The 12,700-nt window shown below is 41.3% G+C and overlaps 1 protein-coding gene across 1 annotated transcript in view; it reads left to right on the plus strand.

Moving 5' to 3' along the window:
* Positions 1–12,700, plus strand: part of TBX20 (T-box 20) — a gene marked incomplete at its 5' end in the record, with an annotated part of 32,248 nt that overhangs the window by 4,438 nt on the left and 15,110 nt on the right. Inside the window, 3 exons of the mRNA XM_009085026.1 lie at positions 2,411–2,519; positions 8,048–8,206; positions 11,613–11,689. Coding sequence (XP_009083274.1) covers positions 2,411–2,519; positions 8,048–8,206; positions 11,613–11,689 — 345 coding nt within the window. The remainder of the gene's footprint in view (positions 1–2,410; positions 2,520–8,047; positions 8,207–11,612; positions 11,690–12,700) is intronic.

Here is a 12,700-nt window from a genome sequence, read left to right on the forward strand (position 1 = left end):
TTATAGTAATTTCAAGTAGCATGCATGAGACTTGTGGGGCCAGACCAACTGTTGAGCTAAATAGGAGTGCAGTGTCGCATTCCAAAATATGCTAGAAGGAAGCAGTACCCAAACCCTGCATATATCATGAAACATTATATACTGTGGGGCAAATTCACACCAAAATATGGCTCCTAAAGCCTTTATGAATTAATCGAGCAGCCACTCACATCTGGCTGGCTGTGACAGCAGAGCCTGCATAAACTTCTGAGGAAGCCTTGTGTGCTGCACTGGAACATGCACATTTCTCTCTCTAACCCGTTTGCTTGTGCTCTCTTGTGGTCTTGCTGACAACTTCTGCTTCAGAAAGTGATACATCTAATTTTCAATCCTCTTCTCTGAGGTGTACAAGCTCGGGCTGTAGCAGAAGTGTGTGAAATAGGTGGAGCTCAACAGGTGGAGCCACATGTTGCAGTGGGATTGATGGTGTGTAGTAAATGGGTAAAGAGAAGTAAGGCCTATTATATTTCTGTAACGGATATTCCTGTTCTCATCCTTCAGCGACTTTCCTGTTAGCACTCTGCCAATGTCCAGGCACTGGGTAGTTTGAAAGCAGTGTCAAACATTAGCCATCGATGGTGTAAAACAATTGTGCTCAGCTTTTTGACACACAAAGGTCTTTACTCATTCCCCAGCACATATTTGAAATACTTTGGCTTTTTGGTCCCAATTAGCCAAACCTTGCTGAGTCTGACATTCTGTGATCACAGTAAATATTATTCGCTATCCAGACATTCAAAATTAGGAGTCAGGCTCCAGAAAAAAATACCACAAGGCTGGCTGAAAAGTTGTAGAACATATATGGAACTATTTCTGTTTTGTCATTTATAATTTGGGCTTCTAAAATTGAGATTTTTAGGATTTTTTAGAGGAAGGCAAAAGTCAGTTTTCATGAGAGCTAAAATTCTTTTGACGTAACAGGATTCCAGGTCATGAGATACAGCATCATTTTTCATGAGCTTTGCAGTACAATCAGCAGAGTCAATAGCAGTGAGGACGTCTGCATGCTAGGAATATTTTATTCTGACAGGAATCCTGGCTTAGTACCCCTTCCATGGACATAGCTAGAGCAGACAAGCTGTGGTTCGGATCAGTGTAAGGAAAACATCCTAAACATCTGAAGCGAGCCATGTCAGTAAAATTTTTGTTCCACTGGGTCTTGGGGATTCTGCTGGCAAAAACAGAGAATAAAGGATCAAATCTCCTCCCTCTTTGAGCAACAGAGCTGTGCTCCCCAGCATCTTTTGTATGGGCATTCAGTGATTAGGGACCAGTGTAGTCTATCAGAGTTACGCCCCATCATTTAGTGGTTTTTCCATTCTAAAATCGTAGCTCAACAACAAGAACAAATGTTTATCTTTCTAACCTGGCATCTCAGTGCTGCCCCACCCACCCAATGGAAGAAATCCATTTGTGTGGCCAAAGGCAGAACCCAAAATGAGAGTAAGGCCCTCAGTGAGTGATAGCCAATGCAGAGAGAAGTAGAGGAGGACTGGTTTGCGCTAGCTGAAGGTCTAATCCAGCTCTTAATTCACTATCACAAAAGAACATTTGAGTGAATAATTTTCAGCAATAAGCTATTCCTATAAAATAATTGTTTTTAAATAGCCTGGCACTTGTAACTAATCTAGTCATAATGTATATATCATTGTATCTCTAGGTCTTTTTACTTCCTTTTCTTCTGCTTAATTTCCCAAGTGGTGGATTGTTAATTACAGAGCTGCAATTAATTTTTCATGTCAGACCACTGTGCTGGACTATAGCCTTCAACCTCTTATAAACAGACGTCACCACGGTGAACGTGTGATTGAGTGCAGGTTAAAATCATTATCACGGCTTAATGTTACACATAAAGAAAAATGCATTTTTATCTACATTCCCCCATTATCTCTGTAATGACACCATGTTTTTTCTCTTGGAGCTGTAGTCATTGTTATTTTAAGTGCTTGTTAGTACAGTTGTGGGGGAAGACATGATCAATTTTTCATTTGGGAAAAGACACAACAGTGAATGTTAGTTAATGTCTCCATTTTAGATAACTGGATAAAATAATAGGTATGGTTAGGGAGCAGTCTAGCACTGAGACACTGGATTCTTCATTATGTTCCTGTGAATTAAATAAGTCATCTGCTTTACTGTCTTTCATGAATAGCTTTATTTCAGGCATTCATTAATTCGGGGGAAATGGTATCTTGCTCTAGCTGCAGATTTGTATTGCCCTAAGCTCTCAGGAAACCCATGTCAGTGAAACCACTGCATATCCCAAAAGCAAGATCATATGGACTTTTTAATCTCATACAGAGGTGGTGCCCAAGTACAAGCCAAGAGGTGATATTTTTTTATAAGCAGGCTTTTCCCTGTGTTTTTTTAGGTTGTATGTGCATCCTGACTCCCCATTCACAGGAGAGCAACTGCTGAAGCAGATGGTGTCCTTCGAAAAAGTCAAACTCACCAACAATGAGCTGGATCAGCATGGCCATGTGAGTAGCCCTCCTGGTGGGAATGGGTAAAGGAACTGCCATAGGGAAATCACTGGTTTGTGCCACAGGGCTAAGCTTATTGGAAAGAGACTGCAATGGGGAAAGGCTGTCACAGCCCCCACGTTACACCTCTCGTGGCCAGACCTTTGTTCCACAGTGGAGGAAAACATTGTGTGAAGCTTGAACATGTTTGGTTGAACAAGTTTTAGGGTCCCTTTGTGTTCCTCTGTTGTTGAGGAACAGGCAGCTTCAAATATCAGGGATTTTTTACATTCATAAGGTAGCACCTGGGACAATGGTCCAAATCATGCTCTTGCTGCCATCAGAGGCAGAATACCCATCTGGGACAAGTTTAGGGTGGAGTTGAGCATCAAAGTGAGAGACAGAAGGAAGGAAGACGAGCATTTTGTCTTGCTTCTGCTTGCAATTTGCTGACTTGACAGTATGCTCTGCCACGCGCACTAGCTAGGAGCCCCATGTGCTTTTACATGTGTGCTTGGAAGCTCCCTCTCACTGTGGGCAACCTGTTACAGTTTGGCCCATCAATAAGAGCTCTTTTATTTTCAGACGCATCATGGCATGGGCACAGACTCAGAAGAAAATATTGATGTGACACCGAAGCAAGGTCTACAGAATTATAAAAATGAGTGTGCTTCAGTTGCCCTTGAAATAACCATAGGCTACCTGCAAGTCAAGGTGCCACAAGGTGGACTTGGGCCTCTAAAGGAGACAGGTCCCAGCTTTGACTGGTGCCAGTTTATTATTACAAGCCCTGAGGCTAGAAGCTGGTAAATAGGCTGCAGACCCGCTGGCCATGAGTTCTTGCTATGCTCCATTAGTGGGAACACCTCCTTTAGTTACCTGACTAATGGTAGGTGGTAAGAAAAGGCATTGTCTGTCCTGTCCTCTCTCTAAAAGTGCCTGTAAGGTGCAGAGATAACTTAGTAGTGCCTCTAAATTGCAAAGAAAGAGCTAAAAGTGTTGGCTCTGGGCTCAGAGGTTCTCCCAGGGAAGGCAGAAGGAGCAGGGGAACAGATTTGAAAGGGCTGTTGGCTGAGAACAGGGCAATTCAGGAGAATGAGCATAAAGATAGCGTTAGTAAACGAGGTGTTGGGAAGAGAGGAGGGATCTTGAATTCTACAACATGGGCAGAGGTAAATAATTTGTACAGCTGAATAATTGTGGCATACAATATATCACAAACCCCTTCCCTAGTCTGGTATTTACTGCCTTTTTGGACTGTGTGAGACAGTGTTCTATGCAAATGCTTCTCTCCCAAAACAGATTTTTTACTCGTTTCAAGACCTGAGAATTGAATCACAATCATAATAATTTAAAATACATCCTAGCAATAACAACAACAAAAGTAGCTAAAATCCCAAACAAACTAACAAAAAGCCCAGACGAATGCCTCTGTGTTGTTCTTCTGAAAAGATCCATCTGTGGATATATTTTTCTTGAATATAGTTCCCATTGTTGTTCCCTTCATGGCTAGTGGAGAATGTCTTTTTTTTTTTCTCTCTTTTATTTCATAATCTGTAGAAGGGCAAAGCTGAAGATTTGTGGGCTCTATCACCGAGTGATGATAGAGCAGTATACGTGCGCACTTAAAAAGAAGCATTTTTCATCATAACAGGGGCCATGTGTGCCTCTAATAAAGGGCTTGCAGCAGTATATTGCAAGCTAGTTAGGAGCAATGCAGTTCCCAGAAGCCCAGACGAGTATAAAGAAGTAGGTCTGAGAAGCTATCGGGAACAGAGACATGTGACAGCAAGAAGATGTAATCGTCTCAGATGCAGACAGTAGGAGAAAATGATCTGTAGTGTTTGAGATGTGGCCTTCCCATTAACTTCCAGAGGAGCAGCAGAGGTTCATCTCGTTTTTTTACACAAAAGCTCTGGACAGCCAATGCAGATGGAAAGTTTTGCATGTTCAGTTAAGAATAAACCCTGAAGGCTTGATCCTGTGTCGAGACTTGCGTGACAGGTGTTTCACCGTCACAGAGCACTCCTTATCTAATATTTTGTGGGTTTTTTTATGCTCCAAATTAAGATACCAGGTTTTATGTGCTGTTTTATTGAAGCTATGCAAATACCATCATTGAATAAAATTAAGGAAGAAATTAATTCTCTGGAGCCTTTAAGGAGGGTTCACTGTGCTATGGCCCATGGCATTTCTGAACTCCTGTGTATCCAAAGAAGGAGAGAATTGAAACACCTCCTGAAATCTCTCCTTTCAGTTTGAAAGACCTAGTCCTTACCAGTGAGAAATATTTAATTATGTTTGATAAGACATGTTGGTTCTTGAGGAAGTTTTGATGATCTAAAAGACATCTTTAAATACTAGTCATAGGTAATGAAGCTGGATCCAACCTGATTCCAGTTGTTCTAGTTGCTTGCTTTCTCCATCCTCCAGAAGACAGTTTTGGTTGTTAAGGTAATTGCAGTGTTTTATTTGTAGGGTGGTTCATTTCCTGAAAAGGAATCTGAAGAGAAGAGAGGCATTTGTTCTAGCATTTGTTTGTTTTCTCTTATTCTGAGACTTTTGGAGCTGGCAAGCATTTTCCCTTGTGTACCTTTGGCAACATGTGTAACCCCATAGCTATGCACATATTCTCTCCAAACATCAAGCAGAAGTCTTATCTCTGTGTGCATGACATACAGCTCGCTCCATGGAAACACTTTCAGATATCCTTACCAGAGGAAGGAAACGGCTCCTGTCTCTGGATTTTTACAGCCAAGCGAGTAATTCCCATTTTTCTGGTTGTGAAATATTTATGAATGTAACTTATTTTCCAGATTTCTGGTGACGTTTTTCAACCAGAGTGCTTTCTTTAAGACTTTTGGTCGCACTTAGTTGGGGTGGCATCGCTTCTGGTTTATGGTGAGGTGAACCATAAGTGTATACATCATTGTAATTGCTTTTCTGGCATTTACAATTGCAAAACCTAAACACATGAATGTGTGCAAAAGCGAACACAAATGTATGAGCACGACCAACAAGAAACTGAAAGCAGGGGTTTTGGAATAATCACAGGAGGTTATGTCCAGGGTTTTTTAGACTCAATCTCGCAGAAGTTAGGAACCTTCTTGTCTTTAGAAAGAAAGCTTTGCCTGGTAATGCTATTCTTTCATTAATAGAGAAGCAGCATTCACAGCACAGTTCCTGAATTCAAAACTACCTTGGAAATTTGCAGCTGGCATCCAGATTGCCTTTGGTAACTGGTCTGTAGCCAGTGGGAGCCAGATGCCTACAAACCTGCCTGACCTTACAGCAAACAGGGTCCTGTAAGGAGGGATCCTGGTCATCTCCCCTGCTGCAAGCTGTCAGCACAAAGGTAGATGGGGTAGCTGGGGACCTGTGTCTGCCAGCAAGCATGTGCCAGGGGACTGCTACAAGTATATGTGCACCTGATGTTTCTCTCAGAGTGTGCCAGCATGAGTATTGCAGAGCTGACATCAGGGATTTTCTGATAGCTATTCCATGCAGATGGGGGACTGCTTGGAGACCACTCCTGGAGGCTACTCTGTGATGTGCACTCTGCGTATTTAACTCCTTTAGGCTGTTTTGATGGCCCTAACACATGAAGTTATATGAATATTTTTAAGGGGTATCTTGGTGCATTTATCATGCTCACTTTAATATCCGTGAGTACTGCAACATTGGCAGCCTGGGGGGGACGGTGTGTGTGTGAAGTTGCAGCATTACACATACAGACCCTCACATAAAGGAAACAGTGACCCTAACCTTAGCCATGTGTCTTTCATGGCCTCATGGCTACACTCAGTAGTTGTTTTGTACCTGAATGACCAGACTTGCCTCTGGTGGGAACAAGCAAGGTACAGAATCATGACGGGATGTTATCCCTGTATGCTTTTGTTTTTGGAAAATTTTCGCAAGGGATAACGTAGTCTTGTTTGAGAAAGGCAGTTTCTTTATCATAATTTGCATTCACAGAGGAGTGAAAGGAAAGGGCATCTGTGGGACCTGCTCTGTCACAGCTTGCTTGGCTGTTGCTCATATGTAATGCCTTGGTGTGGATGTCACGGCCCTGAAAGGCAATGGAAAACACCAAGGTCTGTGGGCCAACCCCTCAGTAAGCTCATCACCATCCACACACCCTCCTTTAAAATGTCTTTTCCATCTGCTTAGAGCAGCACAAGTGACTTGGATTATAAGACAAAATTTTACAAAGAGAGGAAAAAGTGCTAAAGGTATAAAAGGCAAAGTCCATGGCCATTGTGTATGTGTGTATATAAAATGAAGTGCTTTGAGAAAGGACTTGAGCTGGTAAAAGCAGACAAGCAACACTTTTAGGAGAATGATTCCCCATCACTGTAATGCCTTTGCTGTCACTGTGTGCCTCCCTACAAGGTCCCAGTGCGAGTCTTGGCCCCAAAGGAGCAGTGAAGAAAAAGCTGATGGAAATTGGAGCCATGATGGAGCTGTCTCTGAGCCCTCCACTCCAAAGCAATGTGCAACCTTTCTCATTGACTGAGTTAGCATGAAATACTGCACCACTTCTGCTATGTTTCAGCTGAAGTTAACGCTTCCTGAGGAATGCACATTAGCTATTCCAGATGTACGGAGCTGACTGTAATGTCGTTATGGTCCCTGCAAAATAGAACCACCCACACCATTGCCAATTTTGTCTTGTGACTGTGATTATATCCAAAACAAGGGCTGGTGTGAGCCGAGCTCTGTATTTAATTCTTATATTGTAATACTGTGGTTAGAGGCAGCCAAACAGGCCTCCAGCCAGTGGTAACTTAAGCAAGTGGGACTCTCGGTTTGACTCCAGTGAACGTTGAAATTGGTTAGTTGGTACCTTAGGTTTAGAATTGTTTTGCAAGCTCGTAAACAATTATTAATGAGGATAAAATAGCAACACCTGGTCAGTTTGGGGTTCTGTACTGGTTTCCCTCCTTGCTCTCATTTTTGGTAGTCTGCGGTGAAGAGCATCTATGAAGTAGTTTGTTTTAAAGGTTTGCCACAGTGAAAGGATCTTGGAGTTTTATTTTTGGTCAGCCGGTTTGTGCTGCTGCTGGTGGTGGGGTTTTGGATGGGTCTTATATTTTCTGCCATTTTTTCTGGGGGATTTGTGGCTGTTTTCATTCTGCACCTGTGCTTTTTTTGCAAGTGTGTATCCTTGGTCATTAACATTCAGGAGCTGCGTATTTACATCTGCAAACTGGGGCACACTCTAGCAGTAACTAATTCTGTATGTAAAGCACCTCACCTGTAGGAACAGGTATTTATGCTTAAAAGAAATGGATGCTCATCAGTGGCATAGGAGTGAGAGGAGACTAGCTCCTTGGAAGCCTGCTTTTCCACCTTTGTTTCCTGGAACTGCCCAAAGGAGCTGGAGAGTTTGCTCTGAAAACAAGCCCCTGGCTGGTTAGATTTCAGGTGTTTCTCCTGCAGTGTTAACTAGATTTATTTTTTTTTTTTCCCACCACAGCTCTATAGCCTTTGAAGGTCCTTTCAGCCTTCCTCTCAGGACAGTACCATGTCACTCTTTCTTGCAGATCATTTTGAACTCCATGCACAAGTACCAGCCAAGGGTCCACATCATTAAGAAGAAGGATCACACTGCTTCTTTGCTGAATCTGAAATCAGAAGAGTTCAGGACATTTATCTTTCCAGAGACCGTTTTCACTGCTGTTACCGCCTACCAGAATCAGTTGGTAAGTACAGTTGCTAATTTCCACAGATGTAAGTAAATTTCACCCTGCTGAAGACTCCCTTTTGTCCAATCTAAATTAGGAAAGTCTCTGATTTAACCTACCTTTCAATGCCAATCTTATTCATATTCAGGAGTAATTTATACATATATGGGTAGTACTACTGACTTCAAAAAGCCATAAGTATTATTCACAAGAGTAAAGACAAGAGTAAAAGAGGCTTTCTTTTGTCTTTCCCTCTGTCTAAACAAAGCTGTTTGCATATTAACATTTAGTCATTTTCTAATTATAGATCATTAAGGAACTGTTCTTATTTGCAGTGATCTTTCATGCCACAAGCTATAAGCTGAGAGATATTCTGGTTTGCACATGATGATTTCATGGGCTTAAAAAGTTGACTAATTAAGCTGTAAGGCTCAAATGTAAGGAAAATCACTCAGAGATACGCTTTTCAGAGGCTGCCCAGATTACATCCAGATGTTTGCATTTCAATTTGCATGCCAGTGAATAATATACACAAAATGGAGGAGATCATAACAATGGATTTGCTAATGAGTAATTTTAGGAAGTCTATAAAAAATCAAAGAGCAGAGGCTCTGCTTGACAGTAGATTGTGCTTTAATATTTCAGTCAGTGGAAGTATGTTGTTGGGTTCAGTCTGATCCAGAGTGTGTTTTAATGGCTTAATGACTATGGCACTTCAAAAAAACACCTATTTCCTTCTTTAGTTTCCCCAAGTTGAGAAAAATATAAGTACTGTCCAAACACGTGGGCAGGCACCATCACAGAATCAATGCACCTCCTGGATTATTTAAATAAGTTGTCATTTCTTAATATGAAGCAAAAGTAATTAATTTTGAAATGCCATGAATAAAATGAAACTACTGCATAAAGGGCTCAGGAAGCACTGAAGATAATAGCAGTATTTATGTCAGTCCTTATGACAGACCCCGCATCCTGTTTTAAGGCTTTAATGTATTGATTTTAAACACAGCTTTGTATCTGAATGCTGCAGAAAACACATTCAGCACATGGCAGTCTCAAGAATATAATGTTTGGGCAGGCAGTTAGATTTTTCCATGTAACCAGCAAAATAGTAACAGGCACAAAACCGGCTAAACCTGGAATTTATTTCTGTAGGATAGATTTGTGTCTACCAACGATATTTACACCAGAGATGTTTTTAAACTAACCTTCCCGAAGCACATATATTGAGTCCTGGAAAATTTCTCAATGGAACATCTCCGGAACCCCTAGAGGTTGATGTTGTCATTTTATTTATGACTAATGAAAATGGAGCCTTTTTTCATTTTTGCCATTTCTTTCAGAACTGTTTTAAGGAGGGATTGATTACATTTCTGGAGGTTATTAGATAAAAGCTAAATACATTACACTTTCAACAAACTATCTCATAATTTAAGATTTAAAGGGCATGCATTTATTTAAACAGTCAAACCAGTGCCACAGAGTTGAATTGTAGGTCAGATTTCATTTTAAAATGCTTTCTAGCAGATGTTCTCTGATTGTTTGTGAGACAGTCTCTCAGGAAAAATATGGCCATAAATGATTGTGAATCTCATCTGGCTTTGGTGGATACAAAAAGTTTCTCTTGTGATGTCATACCAAAACTTTAATATTAGGAAAATGGAAGTTTGATTGGTGAAAGTATGCTCAAGAGATGAATAGACATCCTTATTATTCTGCAGTGCAGTTGGCTTGGTGTGTTAGTGATCTCAGTCAATGGAACTAGTTAGAGCTTGTCTTTTTTTCACGGTAGTTTTCAGAATGCTGCCATAAAAATGTTCACTGTACGTGAGGCAATAGCCTGCCATTCCTTGCAACATCATCATGAGGCGAGGGATATCTTGGAAGCAGAATATGACTATAAGTAACTTGCTGAGCTGTTGCAAGGTCTTTGTGAAAAGGCTTCAGGGTTGTTTCCCCCAGTTGTACCTGCATAATGAGACAGCCTCAAACCCTCAGCCAGCACTGAGGTGCCATGGTGTTTGACCAATTCACTGCAGACCATTAGATAAGAATTCAGGTTTTGTCTTTGTCAGCCTGTCACTTCCTCTCTGTTTCCTTTCCAGAAGACCTCTTTCTCAGAATTACAAGTTGAGTTAGTTGTCCTCTTTCTTTTTCTATTTTTATTTTGAAGGAGAAGCCACCCCATTTTGAAATACCTTTGTTTGATGGGAGTGTTTGATTGTTTGAGGACTTGGAAAAGATCCTTTTTTTTTTCCTCTCTGTCTTGAGGACCAGCTATTAAAATGAGGTCGTAGCCTCTTCAATACAGACTTTTTTGAGGCAAGTCAGGTTGATATAGCTGCTGGGTTTGAAATGTTGAGACCTGTTGATTTTCATGGACATAATCTAGAGTTGGTGTCATTCACTGCTTTGCAGGATGGGTCCTGTGTTGTCCCTTGCCAAGCTGTAACTCCCACTTAACAATTTTATTTTTAACTCTTAGAAGAAGTATGGCTGGAAAAGTCAAATATTATGATGATTTCTCAGGTTTTATCACCAAATTTAAATTGGTTGGACAGATAGAAAATTTCACAAAGATAATGGTGTATTTTTTTCCTGTTCCTCCCAAAAACATATTGAAAGCCACTGCTATATACCTGAAAAGTTTTGCTGCAAAGTTAAGGGGAGTCTGAAGCTTTGGGCCAGATGGACTCCTGGGCAGGGAGTTGTTCTGTCAGAACGAGAAGGATGACTGGGCAGGTTTGTAGCTGCCTTTGAAGATGGGAGGAGAGTTTTGATTGCAAGGTCTCTGGTTTTTCAGAACTGTGATAGTTTCATTGGGGCTACTCCTTTAAACCAGGCTCTGACACTTTAAATCTGAGTTCTCCCCACATTTTTCCTTCCCTTCCTTTATTTCACTTCCTACAAAACCAGTTAAACTGCCCCTGTGTGGTGGTTGGTAGGCCTGGCTGAGAACACTTCCAGTTTTTTAAAAAAAAAAAAGTGGTGCTGAACTGAAGCCACATCTTCAGGTTTCCAGGTGGCTGCTCCTAGTCTGGGCTCATATTAGCTGATGTGCAGCTCCACCAACAAGGCTCAGATATTAGCAGGGTGATTTGTATTGTGTGTGGAAAAGACAACCTGATTGATGCTGTTAAAGTACTTGGAAGCAGTAATGCTGTATGTGGGTGGGTTCCTCCTGCTCTGGGCAACATGAAGGCTGAACCTGATGTGGACTTTGGTCTTTCCATTGCCATATGTGTAATACACCCTGGTTTGCCTCTTCAGCTTTGCAGTGCCTGAAGAGCAGCACACATGCACACACACAAGGAACATGGATAAAATTAGCAGTGAAGTCAGAAGGATGGATTGGTTAACACTTTTTATGCTGCAATACCTTAACACTATGCTCATGTTGTATTGCTCTTTTCTGTGTTTCCAGATAACCAAGTTGAAAATTGACAGCAACCCTTTTGCTAAAGGATTCCGTGACTCTTCCAGACTCACTGATATCGAGAGGTAATGGCGACTTTCTGTTTACTTTCCATGCAGATAAGATAAAGAGAAGAGAGAGTTTGTAGGAAAAGCATCCTTTCAACTCCTGAGAAGCTGTGCATTTTAATGTTATCTTACTGCGTATAGTAAGCCTCCTCCACCTCCTTTAAAAATACTTATAAACTTTATGAAGAAAGAGCTGTTTTGAGTTTTGACATCTGTTCCAGTTGAGGCCAATATATTCGTCTTCCTCAGGGGTCTTCTTGAAGGGGGAGAGGGTCAGTTTTACAACTTCAGAATGTAAAGCTTTTTTCTTATCATGCCATTTAATCCTATTGAGGGCTGTGAATTGGGTCAATGGGAAACAAGGGCAGTGGTCCTGTGAAAAATGTCTTTATAGCTCCCCACTGCTCCACACAGTGGAAAAGACAGAGGGGAGGTCCCAAAATACACTTCAGCAGTGCCAGATGCTGAATAGGCAATTATTGCCATCAGGACAAATCCCGTAACTCCCACTCTGACAACAAAGATGCCATTTTTATTTCACCAAAATTGTACTGCAGGCGGCATCAGGGGAAAGCTTTATCTGGAAACTGCTGAATTTTTTGTGTGTACAGCTCATTACAAGCAACTGCTGCCATAGGGACAGAAGCATTAACCTACAGCTGAGTAGGAAATAAACTTCAATCTTTTGGTAGCTTTCCAGCGTGTCACATTTTTATGATATCGTGTCAAATAGTTTGGCAAATGAAGCAAATTAAGCTGCCTGCGTCCTTTAGGCTGAAGGAGAACTCGATGGGGATAGATGTAACACATCCAAATTTTCCTATGAGCACACAGTCGTGAAAGAAAGTTTGCAAAGGCCAAAACCCTCCAGGCTCCTACGTGGGGATATCCAGATGTATCTATGAATCATCTTTCACAGGTGCATATAGGGGACAAACCACTCAGTGAAGTAATATCCATAGAGCTAGAGAAAGTCTTTACAATATTTCAGAAGTGCATCTGTCTAAGCAGGTCCATGGATGGGAAAGA

The sequence above is a fragment of the Acanthisitta chloris genome, unplaced genomic scaffold (assembly GCF_000695815.1).
Source record: "Acanthisitta chloris isolate BGI_N310 unplaced genomic scaffold, ASM69581v1 scaffold30431, whole genome shotgun sequence".
Lineage (NCBI taxonomy): Eukaryota > Metazoa > Chordata > Aves > Passeriformes > Acanthisittidae > Acanthisitta > Acanthisitta chloris.